General features: G+C 43.9%; 1 protein-coding gene and 1 long non-coding RNA gene across 8 annotated transcripts in view; one reads left to right on the top strand and one right to left on the bottom strand.

Moving 5' to 3' along the window:
• Positions 1-20,813, top strand: part of SAFB (scaffold attachment factor B) — a 109,625-nt gene that overhangs the window by 9,982 nt on the left and 78,830 nt on the right. For all 7 annotated transcript variants that reach the window (XM_045549004.1, XM_045549022.1, XM_045549013.1 and 4 more), the window contains exons 3-16: positions 2,440-2,504; positions 2,592-2,798; positions 8,704-8,731; positions 9,634-10,141; positions 10,566-10,615; positions 11,294-11,388; positions 12,946-13,095; positions 13,174-13,253; positions 13,556-13,695; positions 13,860-13,948; positions 15,883-15,989; positions 18,662-18,865; positions 19,942-20,079; positions 20,308-20,350. In XM_045549004.1, the coding sequence (XP_045404960.1) occupies positions 2,440-2,504; positions 2,592-2,798; positions 8,704-8,731; positions 9,634-10,141; positions 10,566-10,615; positions 11,294-11,388; positions 12,946-13,095; positions 13,174-13,253; positions 13,556-13,695; positions 13,860-13,948; positions 15,883-15,989; positions 18,662-18,865; positions 19,942-20,079; positions 20,308-20,350 (1,904 nt within the window). The remainder of the gene's footprint in view (positions 1-2,439; positions 2,505-2,591; positions 2,799-8,703; positions 8,732-9,633; positions 10,142-10,565; positions 10,616-11,293; positions 11,389-12,945; positions 13,096-13,173; positions 13,254-13,555; positions 13,696-13,859; positions 13,949-15,882; positions 15,990-18,661; positions 18,866-19,941; positions 20,080-20,307; positions 20,351-20,813) is intronic.
• Positions 15,204-17,841, bottom strand: LOC123636661. Its single transcript, XR_006734630.1, has 2 exons — positions 16,985-17,841; positions 15,204-16,196 (listed from the first exon to the last, which is right to left on the bottom strand). It is a non-coding gene; the product is annotated as an uncharacterized LOC123636661 (long non-coding RNA).

Here is a 20,813-nt window from a genome sequence, read left to right as displayed (position 1 = left end):
TTGTGCTCATTTTATTATTCGTATAAAAAATAAGGGCAAAGTACCATGTAAATACTGCTGTTTGGATGAAAGTGCCAATGTGCCAGGCCACTGTGAACTGCTGGCAGATTGTGAATATTATCAAATAAATAACTGATTAGAGTAAGAAAAATTGGGAGGTTGAGCAAGGGGACTTGGGGGAAATGATTTCCGCATTTTTCAAAGCATGGAGTCATTGAAATAATGTGAGCCTAAAAAGGTGTCCAATCTCTTAACGTTTTTCATAATTTTTTTCCTTAAGTTAACCTCTTGAAGAAAACTCTGGAGTTAGGCCAGGCACAGTGGCTCAGGTCTCTAATCCCAGCGCTTTGGTAGGCCAAGGTGGGAGGATTGCCTGAGCCTAGGAGTTTGAGGCTGAAGTGAGCTGTGATCAGGCCACTGTGATTCAGCCTGTGCAACAGAGTAGGACCTTGTCTCTACCCCACAAAACAAAGAAAAACCTGAAGTTAAATCATTCCGCCCAATTCCCTTTAGTTTCTTTTTCTTTTGGTTAATCTCAGTGTTTTATATTTAGAAAATGATTCTGCCGTGTAATTAGAACAAGATAACAGATCAGTAGAAGATAATACAAACGTTAAGTACTCCCAGACATATATAGGAATGTAATAATGAGTAAGGTCAACATTTCAAATTGGTAAGGGGAAATTTGTTTATTTTATTATAGCACAAGACAACATTCACAAAAGATTATATACTAAATGATGTTGGGAGTCAGTTTGCAAATGAAACAACTATTTGGAAAATAGTGTCACTCAACATAAAACTGGGACAGTAATTGTTAAAATAAACCTGTGGGATTACAGGCCTGTGGCTAACACCTGTAATCCTAGCACTTTGGGAGGCCAAGGTGGGAGGATTACCTGAGGGAGACCAGGAGTTCCAGCCCATCCTGGGCAACAGGGAGACCCCATCTCTACAGAAAACTTAAAAACACTTAGCTGAGCAACATGGCTGTGGTATGTGGTCCCAGCTACTAAGAAGGCTAAGGCAGGAGAATGGCTCCAGCCCAGCCCTTTCAGCCTTCCGTGAGCTGTGACGGTGCCACTGTACTCTAGCCTGAGTGACAGAGGGAGACCCTGTCTCTAAAATGAGAAATAAAATAAAACAACACCTCAAACAGAACTAAATACGGGTCAATATTATGTAGTCTTAGTGTAAAGGAGAGCTTCTGAACATAAGGATAAAAACAACTCACACTTAAAAACCAGTTAACAGTTTTAGCTCCACAACAGTGAAATTTACCCAAAACCCAAATGAAAGACTACTGAAAGATTGGAGGGGAAATACGTTGTATATCTGATATACAGTTTCCAAGTGAGGAGAAATAGAGCAGAGGTTTTTAAATATGGAAAGAATATAAATGAGAAAGTTTTACAAAAGTACTGGTGCTCAACAAGAAACATTCAATCCAGCAGTAATAAAATAAATTCAGGTTAAAAGAAATATTTGTTTTGTCTAGCACATTGGCAAGACTAAAAAAAAAATAAATGCCAATTTTGACAAAGATTCAGCAAGGTTGGCAGTTTTATTCACTGTTGAGAGAACTATGTAAATTAAAACAAGGTAACTATTTTGTATTACAGTAGTATGTGGGAGTTTTTTTTTCTTTTTAAGCCTTAAAAATGTGCCTACTTTTTGTTCTGGAGATGCCATTTCTAGCGATATGTCCTAAGGTAGCAACTGCCTGTGTGCAAAAAAGAATTAACCAGGACGTACATCTTCATAAGAATCTTCTTAAATTTCCACCCGTAAGTGTTGATTAGATCAGTGCTGGTGTAGCCGTGTGGTGCAGTTAAAGAATATGGAAAGATGTTCACAACATATTAAGTGAAAAGAGAAAACAGTGCAGTGCCAATTTTGTAAGCAGAAGTACATGTACCACATAGAAAAAATCAGGACATCTGATGTCAGTATATAATGTGAGTGCTAACCCAAGGTGCTGAAATTGCGAATGGCTTTTATTTTCATTTTCCTTATTTATATTTTGCTTTCTATCATTGTTGGTGTGGAGAAGCAAACTCTGTGTTCATTAACTAAAGAACAGCACATTTGCATCAGAGGCTGCCCTCCCCACAAACAAAGCCTCTTGACAAAAAGGTCAGGCCTTAGGACAGGTCTGGTCTGCCTAACTTTGCTAAGAACCAATTTCTCGCGCCTCCTACTTCCACTGCCAATTGATAAGAACAGAAGCTGTTGTACTGGAGGGTGGGGTGGGGCCTGCCTTGAGCGGAATGGCATTCCCATTCCTGCATTATGCAGTGTTCCTACCTTGGTAGGTGCCATGGGTGTTTAAGGTGTCTTTGCTTCTGTAGTGCTGGAGGCGTATAGACATGAAGGTTATTGCTTCTGGAAAATGCACATGATTGATCTCATGCTGTAAATGATGGTTTTTCTCCTCAGGGCGTAAACCAGAGGAAGAGGGTGTGGAAGATAACGGGCTGGAGGAAAATTCTGGGGATGGACAGGTATGTGCAGCCTTGCAAGCGAAGCAGCTTTGTGCATGGACCAATGGCAGTCACATGATGGTTTTGTTTGGTTTTGTCTTGTCACAGGAGGATGTTGAAGCCAGTCTGGATGACTTGAAGGATGTGGATATAACAGATACCAGTGTATTAGATGAAGCAGAAATTGATAATGGAAGCGTTGCAGATTGTGTAGAGGACGATGATGCTGATAATCTCCCGGAGTCCCCATCTGACAGTAGAGAGCTAGTCGAGGGAGACATGGAAGCGCTTCCAGAGCAGCTTCAAGAACAAGCTGTAGGTAACTTGCCAGTGTCTCTGAAATGTATCCTGAACGTTTGTGTCAGTTCCACAAATATCATAATAGCTGGTACTTTTATAGGTGGAATTAAGTTCTCTTCCTGCCAGTTCAGGAGAAAAATGGTTCATCTGCTTACATGTAAAATTTGGACAATTGTGAAAACACTTTAGGTGAAAAGTGGTGTCTTAGGATGTATGTAAGTGCATGCTGTGTGTTTGCAGGAAACAGCATGAAACATTTTGAGGATAATATTCAGAACCTTCCTGTTATAGGAAGTTGGTTTGTGCTGTTATAGCTTAGATGCCTTGAAAATATGAAATCGGAAGAGGTCGGAAGTTGTTCTTTTCCTGTTCAGAACCAATTGGTAGCCTCCTAATAGTGAACCTTCAATAGGAACCTTGACATTGTCTTTAAAGCTTTAGCTTTGTTTCACGTTAGGAGCATCTCATATGTATAACAAAAGTTTAGTGAGTATTATGTGTTGACCTCTGCCTACCAGGCATTAGTCATTATGTCCTTTAAACCTTTTAACAAGAATGTGAAGTGTTCATGCTGTTGTCCCCATTGTCAGTTGAGGAAACTGGGGGACAAAGAGGTACGAAATATGTCCAGGTAACATACAGCCCATAATAGGATAAGAATGAAGACCAGGCTAATTCAGGAGTCTGTGTACTTAACTCATATCCTGCATTGACTTGCTGCCATTCGTTTGTTATTAAATTATTTCGTTTGCATGAAGATTAATGGTAGGAGACAGGAAAGGCGGTGAAAATGAGGGGCCCTTTAGGTGTTGGTTCATGGGAGGGGCCCCGTGTCCATAGTGGTCCGAGATCTTCTGCAGCCTGCGCCTCTTGAGCAATCTTCAGGGAAGGAAGCCCTGCTGGTTGACTTCTGCCATTGCAGAATCTGTTTGTGTTTCCTCCTGGAACTGATTCTCAGTTTCCCTAAAGGAAGCAGATTGTCATCTTTGAATGGGGCTTTTGATTTTGAGAAATGGCTGTTATTCTGAGTTATTCTGATACAGATGGGGTTTGCAGTTGCTTCATTTTTTGGTGTCATTCGCCAGCTCCCTGAAAAGGAGCAGCAGAAATACTTGTGCAGTGGTGGGGATTACATACCCTTCCACATTGGCTGTGTTTTCTTAAGGCTGTTTTGTTTCTTACTGCTTCTAGTTAGAAAATAATACATAGTGCAATAAAAGCTAGAAACATCATAAATGTGTAGAAGCAGTGTAGTTAAGGGTTGAGGGTGTAGACTTTGGAGGTCTGCCAGTTGCCCTGGGCAGCCTTAGGCAGGTTACTTAACCTCTCTTGGCCTCAGTTACGAAAGGTTTTGGGAGGAATAAATGGACGAACATTTATCACAAACTTAGAGCAGAAGTCAGCATATTGGCCATCTGCCCATTTTTGTAAACAAAGATTTAGTGGAGCACAGCCATACCTACTGTTGCTGTTGTTGATGGTTGTTTTCGCGTCATAGTGGTAGACATGAGTAGTTGTGACAGAGACCATCCGTACTACAAAGCCTGAAATGTTTACTATGCAAGCCTAAGAGAAGTTTGCTGACCCCTGGCCTAGGACAGTGCCCAGCGTATAGTAATAATTATTATATGGATATCAGAATTCACAGAGTTATGAAATGTGTTACTGCCTGTAGTACAGGTAATAGTGTTGTATAACAATCAGAGTGAACTAAGCATAGTTGTATGAACTGAAATGATGCCCAAAGAGAAGTGAAAATCAGACTAGGGCTCAGAATACTGTGCTGCCTGTCATGCAGACAGAAAGGGTAGGTGGTTTTTGGCACACTCGGGTACAGTATGTCTCGTGACAGTTGTATTATGGGAAGGAAGGAGTGGTGGGGAGTAGTTTTCAGTGAATAGACATTGTACCTTCGGAATTTTTTGATCATTCACATGTCTTTTCTCATCAAGTACAAGTGATAATATATGCTGATTATGGAATATTTGAAAAGTACTTCCCCCAGAAATATACTGATTTTCAGGGCTATATAGAAGATACGCAGTATTTGACTCACAAAGCATCTAAACCTCTTCTGTGTTTTGGGAATCCCACATGTTCGTGGGAAGAGCCCCCCTCTTAGAATAGAAGCTCAGTGTACAGTTACTCTTCTCCTGCACGTGGGTGGGGGTAAAGGGGTCACCGAGATTTTGCCAGTGTTGTGCTCCTGTCCTCATGCTCAGATCTAGAAGTGGATGCCAGGAGGCAGGGTTGTCAGAGATGCTGTTGCTTTCTGGGTGGTAGCAGCTTCAAGGGTGGTAGCCTGTGTGTCTGTGGCATTCAGGCTTGGGTAACGGGTGGAAGCTGAAGACTCCACTCTGCAGTGTGATTGTGTTTTTATTTTTTGATTATTTTAGAATATGAAGGAGGGTGAATGAGAATGGAGGTTCATTCAGTTTCCTGAGTTTTTTTCTTTTACTTTGAGATAGAGCCCCCTTCTGTTACCCTTTGTGAAGTGCGGTAGCGCCATCGTAGCTCATTAGAATCTTCATCTCCTGGCCTAAAGTGATCCTCCTGCCTCAGCTTCCCTAATAGCTGGGACTGTAGGTGCAGCACCACCACGCCCAGTGAATTTTTCTATATTTAGTAGACATAGGTTCTCTCTCTTGCTCAAGCTGATCTAGAATTCCTAAGCTCATGCAGTCTTCCTTCAGCAGCTGCCCAGAGTGCTAGGAGTACAGGATAGGTTTCAACCACCACCCCAGGTCTGCAGTGTGATTCTAGACATAATTCCTGGAAGAACAGTCCCCAAACCCGGTGTTCCAATCCCTGTGAAGAGTCTGTGTACTACCCAGTTTGAGTATTTATTCTGGTTAGACATTTTTCCTTGTTTGACTTCTCTCTTGAAACCCACACTGATATCAGTGGGTTTCATACTTTATCAGCATATAGGCGTTTACATACAATATTTCTTTCAGTCTAGCTGCATTCATAGTATAATGCTTCCTTCTTTGTTTTCTTTTTGATCTTTACAGTATGCTGAGTAGCTGTTTTAATTACTTGTTTTTAACGCTCTGGGTTCCCAATTTCTTTGTAAATGATTTTCATGGTTATTGAGATTTCATTTTACCAGATGTACCATTATGTTATTGTTGATGTAATAAACTGTATCCTCCATTTACAGTTAGAGGACAAAGGAACTATAATCACCTTAGATATTTCATCATCTTACTTCACCATATTACAGGTACATTCTTCTGTGTCTCAATAATTTTAGAATCCAAGATTAGACCACAGTTTCTGGAAACCATTGTAGAAATTGAGTGGCAGTTCCAAGTAATAGTCATTGCAAGGTTTATTTACTTTGTCAGAATCTTTAGAGGGGGGGTTTCCTGTCTGCTTTCCCTCCAAATTTAACATAACTGTTACCAAGGACTTACCTCTTGGCTTTGACTAGTTCCCTTTAGGTACTACGGCTCAGTAGCAGCTCATGGGAGGGCACAGTTTGTGATATGTTTGTTAATTTCGTTGCTCAGGGACAGGCAGCCTATCAGATCCACTCTGCATGGTGTCCCCTGCAGAAAGAGGATTTGCCTGGGATAACAGAAGGAGGGGCACTGTTATTATATAACGCCCCCCCCCACGGTAAATACTAACAGGGCAGTGATCAGGATGGGAGGGTGTGCAGGGCACTGACAGTGCAGCTGGGAAAGGTAGAGTCTCAGGAGTTATGCTTCTGTCTTTGGGATGTTTTTCCTATAAAAGTAGCTCTGATTTATTGTGATGACCATATTGTTCGTCTTGGCTGTTTCATTACCATCTCTTTAAATATTAAATCTTAGATGAGAAAAAAATGACGAGAATGAATTTTCCTGTGAGATGAGATGAAATTTCAGATGAGAATGATTTTTATAAATGTGGGTCTTGAGTTCCTTTTCATTATTTTGCCAGCCTACATAGATTTAAATTGTTGGAATACATTTACTCACTTAGCTATCCACTTTTCTGTAGTAGTTTTTATGAAGAAATCAAAATGCAGTCAGCTTTTGTCAGGCCCTTGTTTTTGCTTTTAAATAATGTCATTTGTCCTGTGCTAATTAGAAATCACCTTTCAGACAAGATCTCCATTTGCTTCTGCCAGGCCAGGGGCAAGGGAGATACTGGAAAACCAGAACTCCAGCCTGAGTGTGCAATTCTGGAGAAAACTTGGTGAAGCCCAGCTCCCCTTTAGAGCTGATGTCTCCCAACCGTGAAGTGGCACAGCCCATTCTTCACTGAGAAGGAAGAGGCAGAGCCGGGTCTTGTCATTCTCTCTGGTGTATTTCTAGGTCACTGTTACAATAGAAAATATAAGTTCCTCTGAAAGATAAATTGCAATATATTTGATAGTCTCTAGGGAAAGTTAGGGAAAAGATTTACAATGCCAAGACGCATGATTTGTTTTAGTTGTGGAGTCCTAATTCCCAGCATGTGGTAGAGTACATGGGAAAAAAACAGATTGAAAGTAATTGAAACTGTGAGGAAAGTGAACGGTTTCCTAGAGCATACCAGGACCTTGGAGGATGGTCTAACTCACTCACATCCACTTATTGGGTATGTGGGATACACCTGTGTTCTGTCAGGTGTGGCCTTAGCCACCGGGGTTAGAGCTACATGACAGATAAGGATGGTCCCCATCCTCGCAGGGCCCCCATTGCATGTGAGCACACAGGTAACCAGAGCATTGGAAAGAGCCTAGACTGATGATTTGGAGCACAGACGTGAAGTTACAGGGCCTTTGCTCAAACTCTGTGTCTGCTTGCCACCTGCCGTGTGTCCTTGGGTGAGGTACTCAGACACTCTTGGCCACAGTCACTGAATCTATAGGAAGGAGGATGATACTAATAGTAGCAACCTCCTGGGGCTGTCTGATGACAAGTATGTGTATATGGGTACTTTAAATTTATGCCTGGACCCTGGTCAGTACTCACTGTTCAGTGTTGGTTGAAATTGCAAAGTAATGTGCCTTGTGTGCATTCTAAACACAGGAGCCTATGGACCACATATAGAGGAGGAAGGCCTTTTCCTTAGTTCAATGGCACCTAGAGTTTGGGTTAGAGAGAGAGCTGCTAGGGAAGCCATTGTAGAGAAGATGCCCTTGAGCTAAATACTAAAGCAAGTGTGGGACATGGACAAGATGGGGCCAAGGGAGGGATGGGCTTGTTGGGGAAGGAAGCAGTGTGGCGACCCATTGGCCAAGGGCTTAAGGCCAAAGAGGGACAAGTGCCTGCTCTGGTAGCAAGGTGCAGAGAAGGGGAGGGGTACGCAAAGGAGAAGCAGTTATAGACAAGGAGTAGCAGTAGCCAAATTGGCAGGGATTCCTGGGATATGTGTGAGTGACATTTAGAGCTAGCCTGGTGGGGACATTGACTAGAAGCGGAAATGAAGGGGGAAGAGCCGAATGCTAGAGATCACTCAGTACCCAGGGCAACTAGGGTGGCACCACCAAGCAAAAAAACAACAAGAGTCAAACCACATGGACCGATGTTCCATGTTTGAGTTTTCAGAAAGTTAACCGTAGATTGATTGTTTAAAAGTAATTGTCGCATACGTGTCATGCCTTGTGTTAAGACACTAAAAGTAGAAAACTGAAAACCCTGCTCTTCTTGATTTTGAGAGTTCAATAGAGAGAGAGAGAAACAACCATGTGATCAGTTCTTCACCATGAAATGGAAACATCTCCTAAGGCTGTTAAAAGGAAAATGAATGTAAGGTGGGTGAGTGAGGTGGATGCCAGTGGTGTGGGGTATTTCCTCAGAGAAGCAGGTTTTCTAGCTGTTGGGTTTGTGAGTTTTCCAGAATGTGTTTCCAAAATTCCTATTTTAGTTATTCTAGTTTTTATTTTCCAAAAAACTAAGTTTTCTCTATCCGGCATGGGCTTATTTATGTTTTTTTATTGCAGGAAATTGAAGAGCCATCGCTGGAGACAGGTACTGTTAAATGAAAAACTTACCAGCGGAAGTTTGGAACCATTCTAGTATTCTACCTTCTCTAATTTGCATTCTTTAATTTAAGAAAGTTGCCTTACTATGGTATACACTGTGGTATAGGCTTATAGGCCAGAACCTACCAAGATCATAGAGATTGGAAATCCAGCCATATCACCAGATCTGTGAACGTGGCTAACTTCTTATTTTTCAAAATGTATCCGTGAGATGAAACTGTCTCATGCCTTTTTATATACAAGTGGCATTTAAACATATGTACAAAGAGTTTCCATGCCTCTTAAGAGCTAATATCTGTACACTCCACAGAACAGATCTTGTGATACTGAGCATTATCTTAATTTCATGCTTTTCATTAAAGCAGTACAGATAGTGGTAGGGAGATACATTTGAAAACATTGAGACATAACTGGATTCCAGAAGAGGAAAGAGTTTCTTCATGAGAATTCGAAACACTGTTCATTTTCTGGACTGGAAATATCTCAGAGCACCGATGGAAGAGATTCAAAGAAATTTGGAAATTGAGCTGTTCAGTGAATGGCGATACATTCAGTTAAGCAACTTCAACTTTGGAAGCTAAATTTGGAAGAGTCATATATAGATGATGACAGAATGAACACTGTCAGGAATCAGCCAGAAGGTGTTGTGGGTTAAATCTCTGGGATGCTTTTCTCTTCCATTTAGGGTAAAGGCGGCTAATCTAGCAGTCGGTCAGAGCGCAGGTAGTGTACCCAGCATAACTTTGCACACCCCCGGGTTTTCCAGTCTCTGTGTAGCTAGCAGTTCTCTTCGTGTTAGTGTGGCAGCTGTGCCCGTCCCGCATTTGTGATTGCTTTATTTGCCTGGTAATTAAACCTTGTGCCATTCTATTCCTGTTAAATCCATAGAAAATGAGAAAATACTCGACATTTTGGGGGAAACTTGTAAATCTGAGCCAGTAAAAGAAGAAGGTTCCGAGCTGGAGCAGCCATTTGCACAGGATACAAGTAGCGTGGGGCCAGACAGAGAGCTCGCGGAGGAAGAGGACCTTTTTGACAGCGCCCATCCGGAGGAGGGTGATTTAGATTTGGCCAGCGCGTCAACACACACTCAGTCGTGCAAGGCAGACAGCCTGTTAGCAGTAGTGAAAAGGGAGCCCGTGGAGCAGCCAGGCGATGGCGAGAGGATGGACTGTGAGCCTGTAGGGCTAGAGCCGGCAGTTGAGCAGAGTAGTGCAGCCTCTGAGCATGCGGAGGCCTGTAGCAACGAGGTCACGGAAGTGCCCACGGAAGCCCCAAGTCCAGAAGGCAGAGATAGCAAAGAAGACGAGAAGAAGTTTGATTTTGAAGCTTGTAATGAAGTCCCTCCGGCTACTAAAGAGTCCTCAACCAGTGAGGGCGCTGATCAGAAAATGAGGTTTGTTTTTTCTCAGTTTTAGACCAGACGCTGTGTCCTTTTCATTGGTCATTTAGTGACACACATAAGCTGTTTTTGTGCAAGTGGCCAGCCAGACTGATGAAATTGTAGTTGTGCTTCTAGGAATGTCTTATTTCTCTTTGTGTATTTTAAATGGGTGATTCAATTTCTTTTCTTTTTCTCAACCTATCATGGTTGTGTTCTTTAATTCTTCCTAATTATCTTTAGACCAGCAGAAGTAATTAACTCCTGTGGGTCCGAAATCTTATGGTTAGGTCAGATTGCCAATGCAGGTTTGTTGGGATATCATTTTTGCATAACTGAATTTGGGGTAGAATATGCAAATTCAACGTGTATTTTATAATTTTGACTTTGTTTCCTCCATTCGTCTTCCTTCTGGAGTGACATTATCTTTTGTGTCTAGTTCTGTCAACGATGACTCAGATGCCAAAAGGCCTTCCAGAGAGGAAACGGGTAGGTCACCCCAGAGACACCAGTCCTTTGGGCATGCTTAGCCTTGGCAGAGGGCGCGGTGGGGTATTTAATTCTTGTTCTTGGCATACTGCGTTTCTCACCCAGATTTTCCTGAGTCTTTCCTGAAGTCTTTCTGCACTTCTCTGCTATTAACTCTACAGCTTCTGCATTGTAGGGAACAAACCAGATCCCATGAGTTAACATATTGACTAATGCTCTAGGGAGAGTGTTGGAGTTTATTGGTCCTGTAACCCTTTAGTAAAATGATTATTTGGGAGAGAATTGAACTAGACCATTTCCTTTTTAACCATTGTTTTAAACGACTACAGATAGGGGATAGATGGAGAGGTATATGCTACAAGAAATGGAAACAACAGGAGTGTTTTTCCATTGAGATACCTAATTAGCCATTTAGTAATTTTGTAAGGGAACAACTTCTTGCAGTGCTGACAGCCCCTGAGGTGGTGTTGTGATGGGCCTTTCTGGCAGTGCTGTTGGGCCTCGTGCGCAGCTGCACACTGTTGATGAGTACGCTGGGCCAGGCCTCTGCCCCCGTTTGGCTTTTGGTGCTGCCACTATTTGGAGCAGAGGGCACCGTGTCTGGCTTGGAATAGCTTTCTTGAAAACTCAAGATCTTGGGGGTGTTTAGTTATTGACCAGAACTTTCTTTTGAAATAGGTCATAGCAGCTGTCATAGAAATTTCTGGGTTAGTGGACTGTCTTCTACAACAAGAGCTACAGATTTGAAGAATCTTTTCAGCAAATATGGGAAGGTAAGAGCCAGGGGTTGTTTGAAAAAGAAGGTGCTTTTCAGCCGATGTAATACAGACTTTACATGCAGGTCCTCGTCCCAGCTCAATGAGCACCTTCAGTGACACCAGGAGGTTATATTTGCTGATGGCCGTGGATGGTATGCCCCCTTCCTTTGATGGCTTTCTGAGACTGTGTGTGTGTGTGCAGAGGACTCACTCCGAGGGAGTGCAGTGGATGTAGAGCAGTGGGTGGGCAGAGGTGCTGGTCCGGGCAGTCTGGAGGTGGCAGTTATGACAGTAGAATTTGAGTGACACACAAGTGTTGCTCTTAGAACAGTGTCCTGGCGTCCTAGAGAACTGGGCCCTTCTAATCTACACCACCCTTCTTTTCTGAGCCCGTGAGGGGTGGCAGCCACCAACGTTCCTCCCATCACTTTCTCATTTGCCCTCTTCTTCCCTTATACATCCCAGACTCACGTCCCAAGTAAACAACTGCATCCAGTACTACTTGTCTCTCAGACTTAGATTTTGGGTCCCCAAAGTAAGATTTTAGTATACTCCATTGTCCGTAGTAACAATCAGTATGTCATAACAGAGAAAACCAATAGTATTTACCCAGATTATTGCCATCCCAAAACTAATGAGGAAAAGAACTATGAAATTGTCATAGAAATAAGGGCTGACTGGGCCTTATTAATGCCAGTGGGTGGCTGTGAGCACCTGCACCTGGTCATCAAACTGGGGTCCCTCAGGAGGGACATGTCTTGGAGACTCTAGTGTCTTAGGTGCATTGCAGGCTTCTGAGGGTTAGATAAGAGTCCACACCATTCTGAAAACATGTTCCATGAGACATATAACGCATAAACACTGGCTGTGCCCACTTAGTGCTGTGGGGCTTTTCCTTAGCCTTAAAAGGGTTCGCCTACTTAAGCTTGCTGGATTTGTTAGGAGAATTAAGTGGCATGTAAAGGATGTGCCTTGCTGGAAACACATAACTGAAATTCGATAGTGTTAACAGTACAGTGCTTTCTTCAACCTTCAAGCAAAGAAAAATAAAATTATTAAGGTGAATTTGGTGTTCCAGAGTACTGTTTACAAACCTCACATCAGTCTCTATGGACAAATCCTCCTACATAATAATGCTTCATAATTTAGGGCCCACATATTGTGACTCTATGTTTAGAGTAATTTCTCCACAATTTTTAAGGCAGGCTAAGCAATGCTATGGGAACTCTGGGTTTCCTTTCCCTTTTCTCTCCGTTCCTGTTATACTCCCCTCCTGGTCCCTTTGAGGACCAACAATTAGAGAGTACCATTATGTTCCCAGTCTGTATCTAACACCTCTCGGACACCTGGTGACCCGACTTCCTTGCCTGCTCTCATCCCAGGGAGGGCTCCAGGACTGGAGTGCATCAGAGGAGAGCAGTGTTGCCACTGCCCTGCCCTCCACCCCCCTCAGTACCACTTTGAGCCATTCTGCTGTGAATTATGACAGCCTGCATATTGAAGACATGGCTATTGGGGTCTGTGTCTGTGTAGGCTTCATGTCCAAGTAATATTTACATGCTTTCCTTTAAGGTGGTGGGTGCGAAGGTTGTGACAAATGCCCAGAGTCCCGGAGCTCGCTGTTATGGTTTTGTCACGATGTCCACAGCAGAAGAGGCAACAAAATGCATTAACCACCTTCACAAAATGGAGCTGCACAGGAAAATGATCGCCATGGAAAAAGTGAGTGATCATTTTGTTCCTCGGATGTGGCCTGTTTTAGGAAATGATGTAATACTTGAACTTGATTCTTTATTTCAGGCAAAAAATGAACCTCCTGGAAAGAAACCCTCTGACAGAGACAGTGAAGGGAAGAAGGAGAAGTCAAGCAACATGGACAGGTACTCCTCTCCTCTGATGAAATGAAAGGGACGGGACAGCTGAAGGACACCCTGTCCTTTATTTGACATCCTTCAAGTTTTCCATAGCTGCGGAAGTCTGGGTACTGTATCAGAGGTTGACCCTCACGGGACCCCTTTCCCCGTTGTTTGTTTGAACTTGGTCAGCAGCCCTTGACTGCCAGTAGGTGAAGGTTTCCTCTCTCCGATCAGTTAATGCTCATTGTGGTATTCCAGGCAGGGCTGGTCTGTTCCCCTGAGTACTTGCTGTAACACACTCCTGTGTCCTGGGTTGCTGTTTGTAGATCTGCGAACTTTCAGAGGGACGATAAACCCGACAGAAAAGATGATGCTAAAAATGGTGAAGATGGAAGTGGAGAAAAGGATAAGGACCAAGATGACCAAAAACCTGGCCCCTCAGAGCGATCTCGAGCCACAAAATCAGGTAGGCAAGGGAGCTATACAGGAGGTTTCATCTTGTTTTCTGTCCCTGGCCCGTGTGGGTTGTTAATTTGCTATGACTAGGAGACAACTAGGTTCATTTTCCATAGTTTCTCCATTGAGTATTTATTACATCTTACCTTCCCCTTAACTCCGTTCTTCCTGTAGGGAGTCGAGGAACCGAGCGGACTGTAGTCATGGATAAATCTAAAGGGGTGCCTGTTATTAGTGTGAAAACATCTGGATCCAAAGAGAGAGTGAGTATTAATTTTCTAAGTTGGATATTTATCTTTTTAGTTTATATTTCTATATGCATCTCACGGAATTTTTAGCTTAATGTGAGAAAAGCTTTCTACCTTTTCAAAATCCCATAAATCTAACACTTATTAAATAGGAAAATGCTAAATCTTTCATTTATACTTCATGTTGTTCTGATGATTTTTGGTTTTTATTTTCCTGAGTAACTTTTAAATGGAAATATGAGAGCACTTGACCTTTTTTCCTGAATTAGCATGTAGTGGTCCATTTTCATTGTCTGCCTGAAAGTTTCAGCAGCTGCCTGTTGTGTATTCATAAACCTGGCCCCACCAGCCTTTGCAGCCTGCCTCTAAGTCTGGTCTCCCTGGGTCCAATCCCATAGGCTTCTCTGCACACTGCTGCACAGAACACTGGAACCCAACGTGTCTGTGTTAGCTGCTTAGCACCTGACTCTGCGTGCCTTTAGGGTCATGGGCAGCTGTTAATGTTCATAAGTTCGACTTGTGACAGTCTTAGAAGTTTGACAGATGTGGGTCACGGGTCCCCAAGATCACACCCACATTCAGTGGTCCACCAGGATGACCACTGTACTTACCATATAGTACTCACGGGTAAGATTGGCTGTAGTGATGTGGTAAGGATACACAGCACACTCTGACGGGAGAGGATGCTAGCAGAGTCTGGAAGGACCCTGTGCAGGCTTTGTTGTGTTCTCTCCCTCCCTTAGGACTAACACAGCAATGAAAATGCAGGCAGATGTGTGCGCTGTTTCTGTACAGGGAAGCACAGTAGAGCACTGGCACCCAAGGTTTTTATTGGAGGCTGGTAACAGGCACTCTCTACCCAGCAGGTACTAAAATTCCCAGTTCCCACAAGGAAGTAGATGTTCACCGTGAACTACAATTTGCACAGGCTAGGCACACTGAGCCACCTTTATCAGTTATCTGTCAAGTACGGACACTCAGAGTGTCCAAGTTCCAGTTGCCAGCCTTGGGCCTGCCATGTCAGCTGTGACCTGCACAGAAGACAAGCCATTTACTCTGGTTCATGACGTTATTCACCTACAAGCCAGGCTTTCAGTTATGGAAGCTTCCATCCAGTCTGTTTTTGGTCATGTCAGTTTTTTAATGTTGTAGTCTTTCACTCTTATTTTATAAAGCATGATTGGAAAATGGAAAAATGAAAGTGTGGAATCAAGGGCTAAAGGTGGTAGCTCTCTTATAAATGTACTTGGCGTAAACAAAGAAACTGTGATATATACAAGAAGTGCTTTAATTTATTCTGGATGCCAATGACAGAGTATAATAAATTTCTTTGATCTTATGAAAAGTTTAGGACAGCGCTCATTTCCATTTTTACCCTGTTGAATGTACATGATGAATGATATTTTAGCATTAAATATTGATGAAATTCTGTCTCTGAATTATGGCAAGTGAAGCATAAGATTTCTTTAGAGAGAATACATCATTATCTGGTGGTTCCATTACAACATAATCATTGGGGGGGAATAAAATAATTTTTATAAAAGAATTTCGTTATGTGAGGCATATCCACATTCAATTTTTGGACTTTGATATACCTGATTTTTTTCTGCTCACTTGTTACTTCTACCCTTTATTGTGTGACAGGCTCTGTTGCACAGTCTAGAGTGCAATGGAGTCATCACAGCTCACTGCAACCTGAAACTCTTGGGCTGTAATGATCCCCCTCCTCAGCCTTTCAAGTAGTTGAAACCACTCTAAAGGCATCTGCCACCATGTCCAGTTCATTTCTCTTCATTTTTGTAGAGATGTGGTCTTGGTTTTACCCAGGTTGACCTTGAACTCCTGACGTCAAGGAATCTTCCGTCTTGGCCTCCCAAAGTACTTGGATTACAAGTGTGGGTACCCATGGATGGACTGCCTTAACTTTTTAATATTCTTTGGTGAACTAGGTTTCCAAAAGCCAGGATCATAAATCAAATAGCAAGGAGAAGGTGTCCATTGTGTCCTTTGATAAGATCAAGGAGCCTCAAAAGGCAGGAGACTCGGAGTCCTGTGGGTGAGTGTACATCAAGGAATGGTTGGGTTGTTTCCCTACGCTGTGGTCAGGATGATGTCCTGGGAGGACAATTTCACAGTTCCCTGGGGGTGGAATACTACAGCAAAAGTTTTTGTTCCTTGGGCTGTCAGTTCATCGGCTTGCTGTGTTTTGACTTTCATCCTGTGGCTCTTTCCAAATAATTTTATGCAAATGGGCTCATCTCTTCTGAAAGATTACGGAAAGTGACATAGTCAGGGAGATTCAGTGCTTTTCTGCTGCAGTAGTGCTATTTAGCAAAAAATACTAAATCTGCTTTAGAAGCTTTGAAAAGGGGAAAAGAAACAGTGAGATAGTTTTGTTGTGCTGTTCCTTTGGCTCTCACTTTGCTACAACAGTGAGTCTGGTTGTCATCTGTGGCCTATGTACCATGCTCTGTAATTGCATATCTTGCTCTTCCCTATAATCCTATCTTTCTCTCCTCAATAAACGTCAGTTTCATGCTTGACTTAAAAAAAGAAAAAAAAAAAAAAAAAGAAACAGTGGATAGAGCCAAAGAGAGCACTGAGAGGTCCTCGTCGTTAAATGAGCCAAAAAAGATGTTGTCATAAGTTTTAAGAACTAAAATGTTATTGGGTCATTCTGTGTTACTGTTGATCTATCTTTCCCATCAAGAATCAAATTTTAAATTAGAGTTTTAAAAATAAGGACCAGTGTGTTTATATATATTTAGGGCAACTTGAATCTGTGCTTCTGGGTTAAGAAAATTTTTTGAAGTACTATTAATTTAGGGGAAAAAACTCAAAAAACAGTGAAATGGGAGCTGGGGCAGGGGAACAGTTTTTGAAATGCTCCCTAGGGAACTCTTTCCCTAAAAGGGAAGTGGCAGACAAAGGCACGTGCAGCTTTGGTGGAGAAACTGGCAGCTGACAGTAGCACAGACCAATGCATATGGAGACTTTAACGTGGAGACGCTGACAGTGACATTCCCACCAGTGAAGAAAGGACAGACTCACCCACACAGGGCTTCAGGTCCTGTGGCTGTGCCTTCGGATCCTCCTCTGCATCCTTGCCTCACTCACATCATTGACCATGTGGTGTGGCCTGGTGACTGAATGTAAACATCTAATGTGAAAGTGAATATATTTATGAATGAGGGTTTTGGAAGGCATTAAAAGTGATGAAGAGGAATTGACCGAGACAAAATTAAACTTTTCTACCATGACAAACCATAGGCAAAGTCAAAAGACATGCAGCTGATAGGAGTAAAAGTGATTTGAAATAAACATAATAAATCAAGGAGACAAAACTGCCCCAAAGAAAAGTTGACAGAGCTATGTGGACACTTCACAGAAGGGGCAATACAGATGGCCTTGAAACAGATGCAAAGCTGTTGAGTCTCACTAGGGATCAGGGAAATGCAAATCAAAACGGTGGAGGGGCCGTGTTCTCATCCCTCAGTGATTTGATTGAACATATGCGTGGAGGTACTAGGAGGTGGGCGTTCCTGTTGGGAGACTGTAAATGGGCCCAGGGATGCCCCACGTCTGCGTGAAAGGCTGGGGGGTTCTAGTCCCAGCCATTCCCTTCTCTCTATGTGGCCTTGAGGAACCTTTGCACAAGAAAGTGTTGCCTGGGTATCTTTCTTTTTGAGACAGAATCTCCCTCTGTAACCATGGGTAGAATACACTGGCACCATGGTAGCTCAGTGCAACCTAAACTCCTAGACTAAAGTGATCCCCTTGACTTAACCTCACGAATAGCTGGGACACCACCGTGTACCATGAAGCCCAGCAAATTTGTCTATTTTTGGTAAAGATGCGATCTCACTCTTGTTGAGGCTGGTCTCCTGAACTCCAACTCAAGCAATCCTCCCGCCTCGGCCTCCCAGATTGCTAGGATTACAGGGGTTAGCCACGGAGCCTGCCCTTTTTTTATTTGTATTTTTTTTATTGTCTTCTTTTCATTGTGTTCTTGGGTTTTCTGGGTTTTTGTTCCCTAATATTTTAATCCTTGACTGATTGGTCAATGGATGCAGAGTGCCGACTGTCTATCTATAAGCACATCAGGAAAGGATCAAAAGCACACAGTTTGGCACCTGTCTTCTCTGTTGCATCTACAAAAGCCTGTAAGGAAAGGCACAAAAATGTCATTTCACTGTGAAAATTATATATCTGGTAGTGTCCGTTGGGTGGGAAGGATTGGGTTCCTGTCCTGCTTCAGGGTTTATAAACATCAACAAAGATGTATATTCTAGTGCACCAGCCCCATTTCACGACTAATTTAAGCTTGTGCTTCAGAGAGCAAATGTTCTAGTGCAGAAACACTGGCTGTGGAAAGTATAATTTCTTTCTTAATTGTAAATGTATTGTCCTGAAATCAGATGGCAAAGTCCAGGAGATATGTCCCAGTTGACATAATAGCTACTCATGCGCCAGAGAACACATACACACGCCGCCTTGGCTCTTTGTTATCTGGCTACTCAGGTAATAGAACCCTGGTGGCACTCCTCATCCCTTCCTGCTAATTCACAGCAGCCCCTAGGCTCAAGGCTCCTCCTCTTCCTTGCTGGTGCCTGTCATTCTGTAGGTTGTGCAGAGAGAGGCACAGCCCTGGAGTCTCTTTTCCGAGGGGTAGACCCTGGCAGGGGGATGCCTGCTCCACCTTCCTACAGCCCTGCTGTTCTTCCGCAGAGTGTGTGAGCACAGTGAGCAGGAGGAGGTCACGCAGGCTCAGTGGGAGCAAGAGGAGCGGGAGCTGCAGCGGCTAGAGCAGGAACGCATGGAGGCCAAGCAGATGCAGCACAAGCTTATGCACATGGAACGCGAGCGCAAACGAGAGCAGGAGCACATCCACCGTGGGCGCAAGGGCCGGAGGCCCTACAACTTGGACGGCTGGTAAGCTGACACCCCATCCCATTGCACTTAGCTGGCCTGTGGGGATCACAATCGTGTGTTACACAGACCCTAGAGTTACAGTAGCATGGGATCTGTCTTTAGAAAAAGCACGGGTAGGTACATGGGCCTTCTCCTGTACTGCAGCAGGGATGTTGAGATGGCTGGATGCCGTGGTGATGATTAAATCTTTGGGTTCTTGTCTAGGCACCTGAGCAGCCCAGAAAAGGTGCTGGGAACGTGGGGGAGACAGAGTCAAAATACCATCTCCTCCTGGGCCCTGTCCAGGCTTTTTAATCCATTGTAATTTGTTTGTGCCCATTCTAGCAATGAGAATAATTTAAAATCCCCAAACATACTGATGAGAGAGGTATGCATAGAAAAATGCTACACACCAGTCACACGGGAACCTAAACTTAAACTTTGCTGTCAGGAATTGGGTGGATAATTCCAGTCTCGAAGGTATCAGCCTTTCTTCATGCACCACAACTTGGGACAGATGTCCTTTCTTTTTTTCTACTGCATGAGTTAGAGTGGAACCCATGAAATACATAATTTGACTTCTGTAACGGGCCACCTAAGCTGTTCTAGGACCATTTATGTCCTTTATACAGCACTGAGGGTGAGACTCCATGGTGGTCACCTGTGTGCTGATGCAGGATGTTTCAATTGCTTCTGTCAGTGCCACCTTTGTGGGGCAGTGAAACAGTGTTCCGGTGGGAGGCATGGCAAGTACACTGTAGAGAGCTCCTCAGGGTAGAGGCTTGCACTGGTTTCCTGAGAGGTGGTAGCTGTGTGCAGTTCCCCGAGCCTGTCTGAAGGCTGCCACTGCCCACTTCTCACTGTCCGTTGGGTATAGGTGGGGGGGGGGTGTGCTGGACAAAATGGAAACAGTCATTCAATCACTGGGGTCAAATCAGATCTCTAGGCTCATGTAGCAGGGAATACTTTGGTGAAATTAATTCCCTTTCTGTGAAGTGCTGGGGCCAGGGACAATCAGTGGCCACTTCACCAGCTCCCACAAAGGTCATATATTTGGAGGAGAAATGGCTTTATCTCTTTCCCATGTCCCCTCATAGGCGAGATGATGCCTATTGGCCAGAGCCCAAGCGGGCTGCCCTGGATGAGCGCTACCACTCCGACTTCAACCGCCAGGATCGCTTCCATGACTTTGACCATAGGGACCGGGGCCGTTACCCCGACCACTCGGTGGACAGGTCAGTTGGGCCCCTGCCAACCCTGCCCACTTGGTCGTTCTTCTCTGAGGATAAGGAGTGGCCTTTCTGGGCTCTGAGCCACTGGTGCATGCAGTTGGCACTGAATCAGGCTCTGCATCACCTGCATTTGGTTTGGGAAGTGTTGCTTTTCATGTGGAGGTCTGATTGGCCTCTCTGTTGGCAAGCCTCTTCCTCTCCTTACGGTTTGATTTAAATTACCTTTTTCAGGAGAGAAGGTTCAAGGTCAATGATGGGAGAAAGAGAAGGACAGGTAAGTCAGAAGCTACAGTTGTAGCCACAGCTTTTGCCGTAGCGTTGCTTCCCTTCCCCTCTGCATACTTCCTCCTTCCTCCCACTGCAGTGAGAGGAAAAGTGAGGGAAAGGAAAAGCAGAGCACCTTCTGTGTTTGGGACGAAAAGGTGGGATATTTGTGCTTGGTCTTGGCTGTGAATCCAGAGAGTTACTCTGAAGCCTCTTTTGGCCCAGACCCTGACTGAGTTCCTGTGTGCCGCGCTCACTGGGCTCACTGGCCCCACTGCGGCAGTGCTGGCGAGCCTCGGGGTGGGGCTCACCTGGCTGTGTGGGAAGGTACCTGGTGAGCATGCGGCCACTCACATGCTTCTGCGTCGTGGACTGGTCTGCTCCACGTGCAGCTAGTGAAGCTGTGGTCGGTGTGTCTGCTCCCGAGGCCCTTCCCTGTTTGTGTCTGAGGCGAGAAGGCCCCACTTCACTTG

Source organism: Lemur catta, chromosome 1 (assembly GCF_020740605.2).
Source record: "Lemur catta isolate mLemCat1 chromosome 1, mLemCat1.pri, whole genome shotgun sequence".
In the NCBI taxonomy this organism is placed as follows: Eukaryota; Metazoa; Chordata; class Mammalia; order Primates; family Lemuridae; genus Lemur; species Lemur catta.
The sequence above is the reverse complement of the archived record's forward strand: the minus strand, read 5'-3'. Positions and strand labels throughout refer to the sequence as shown.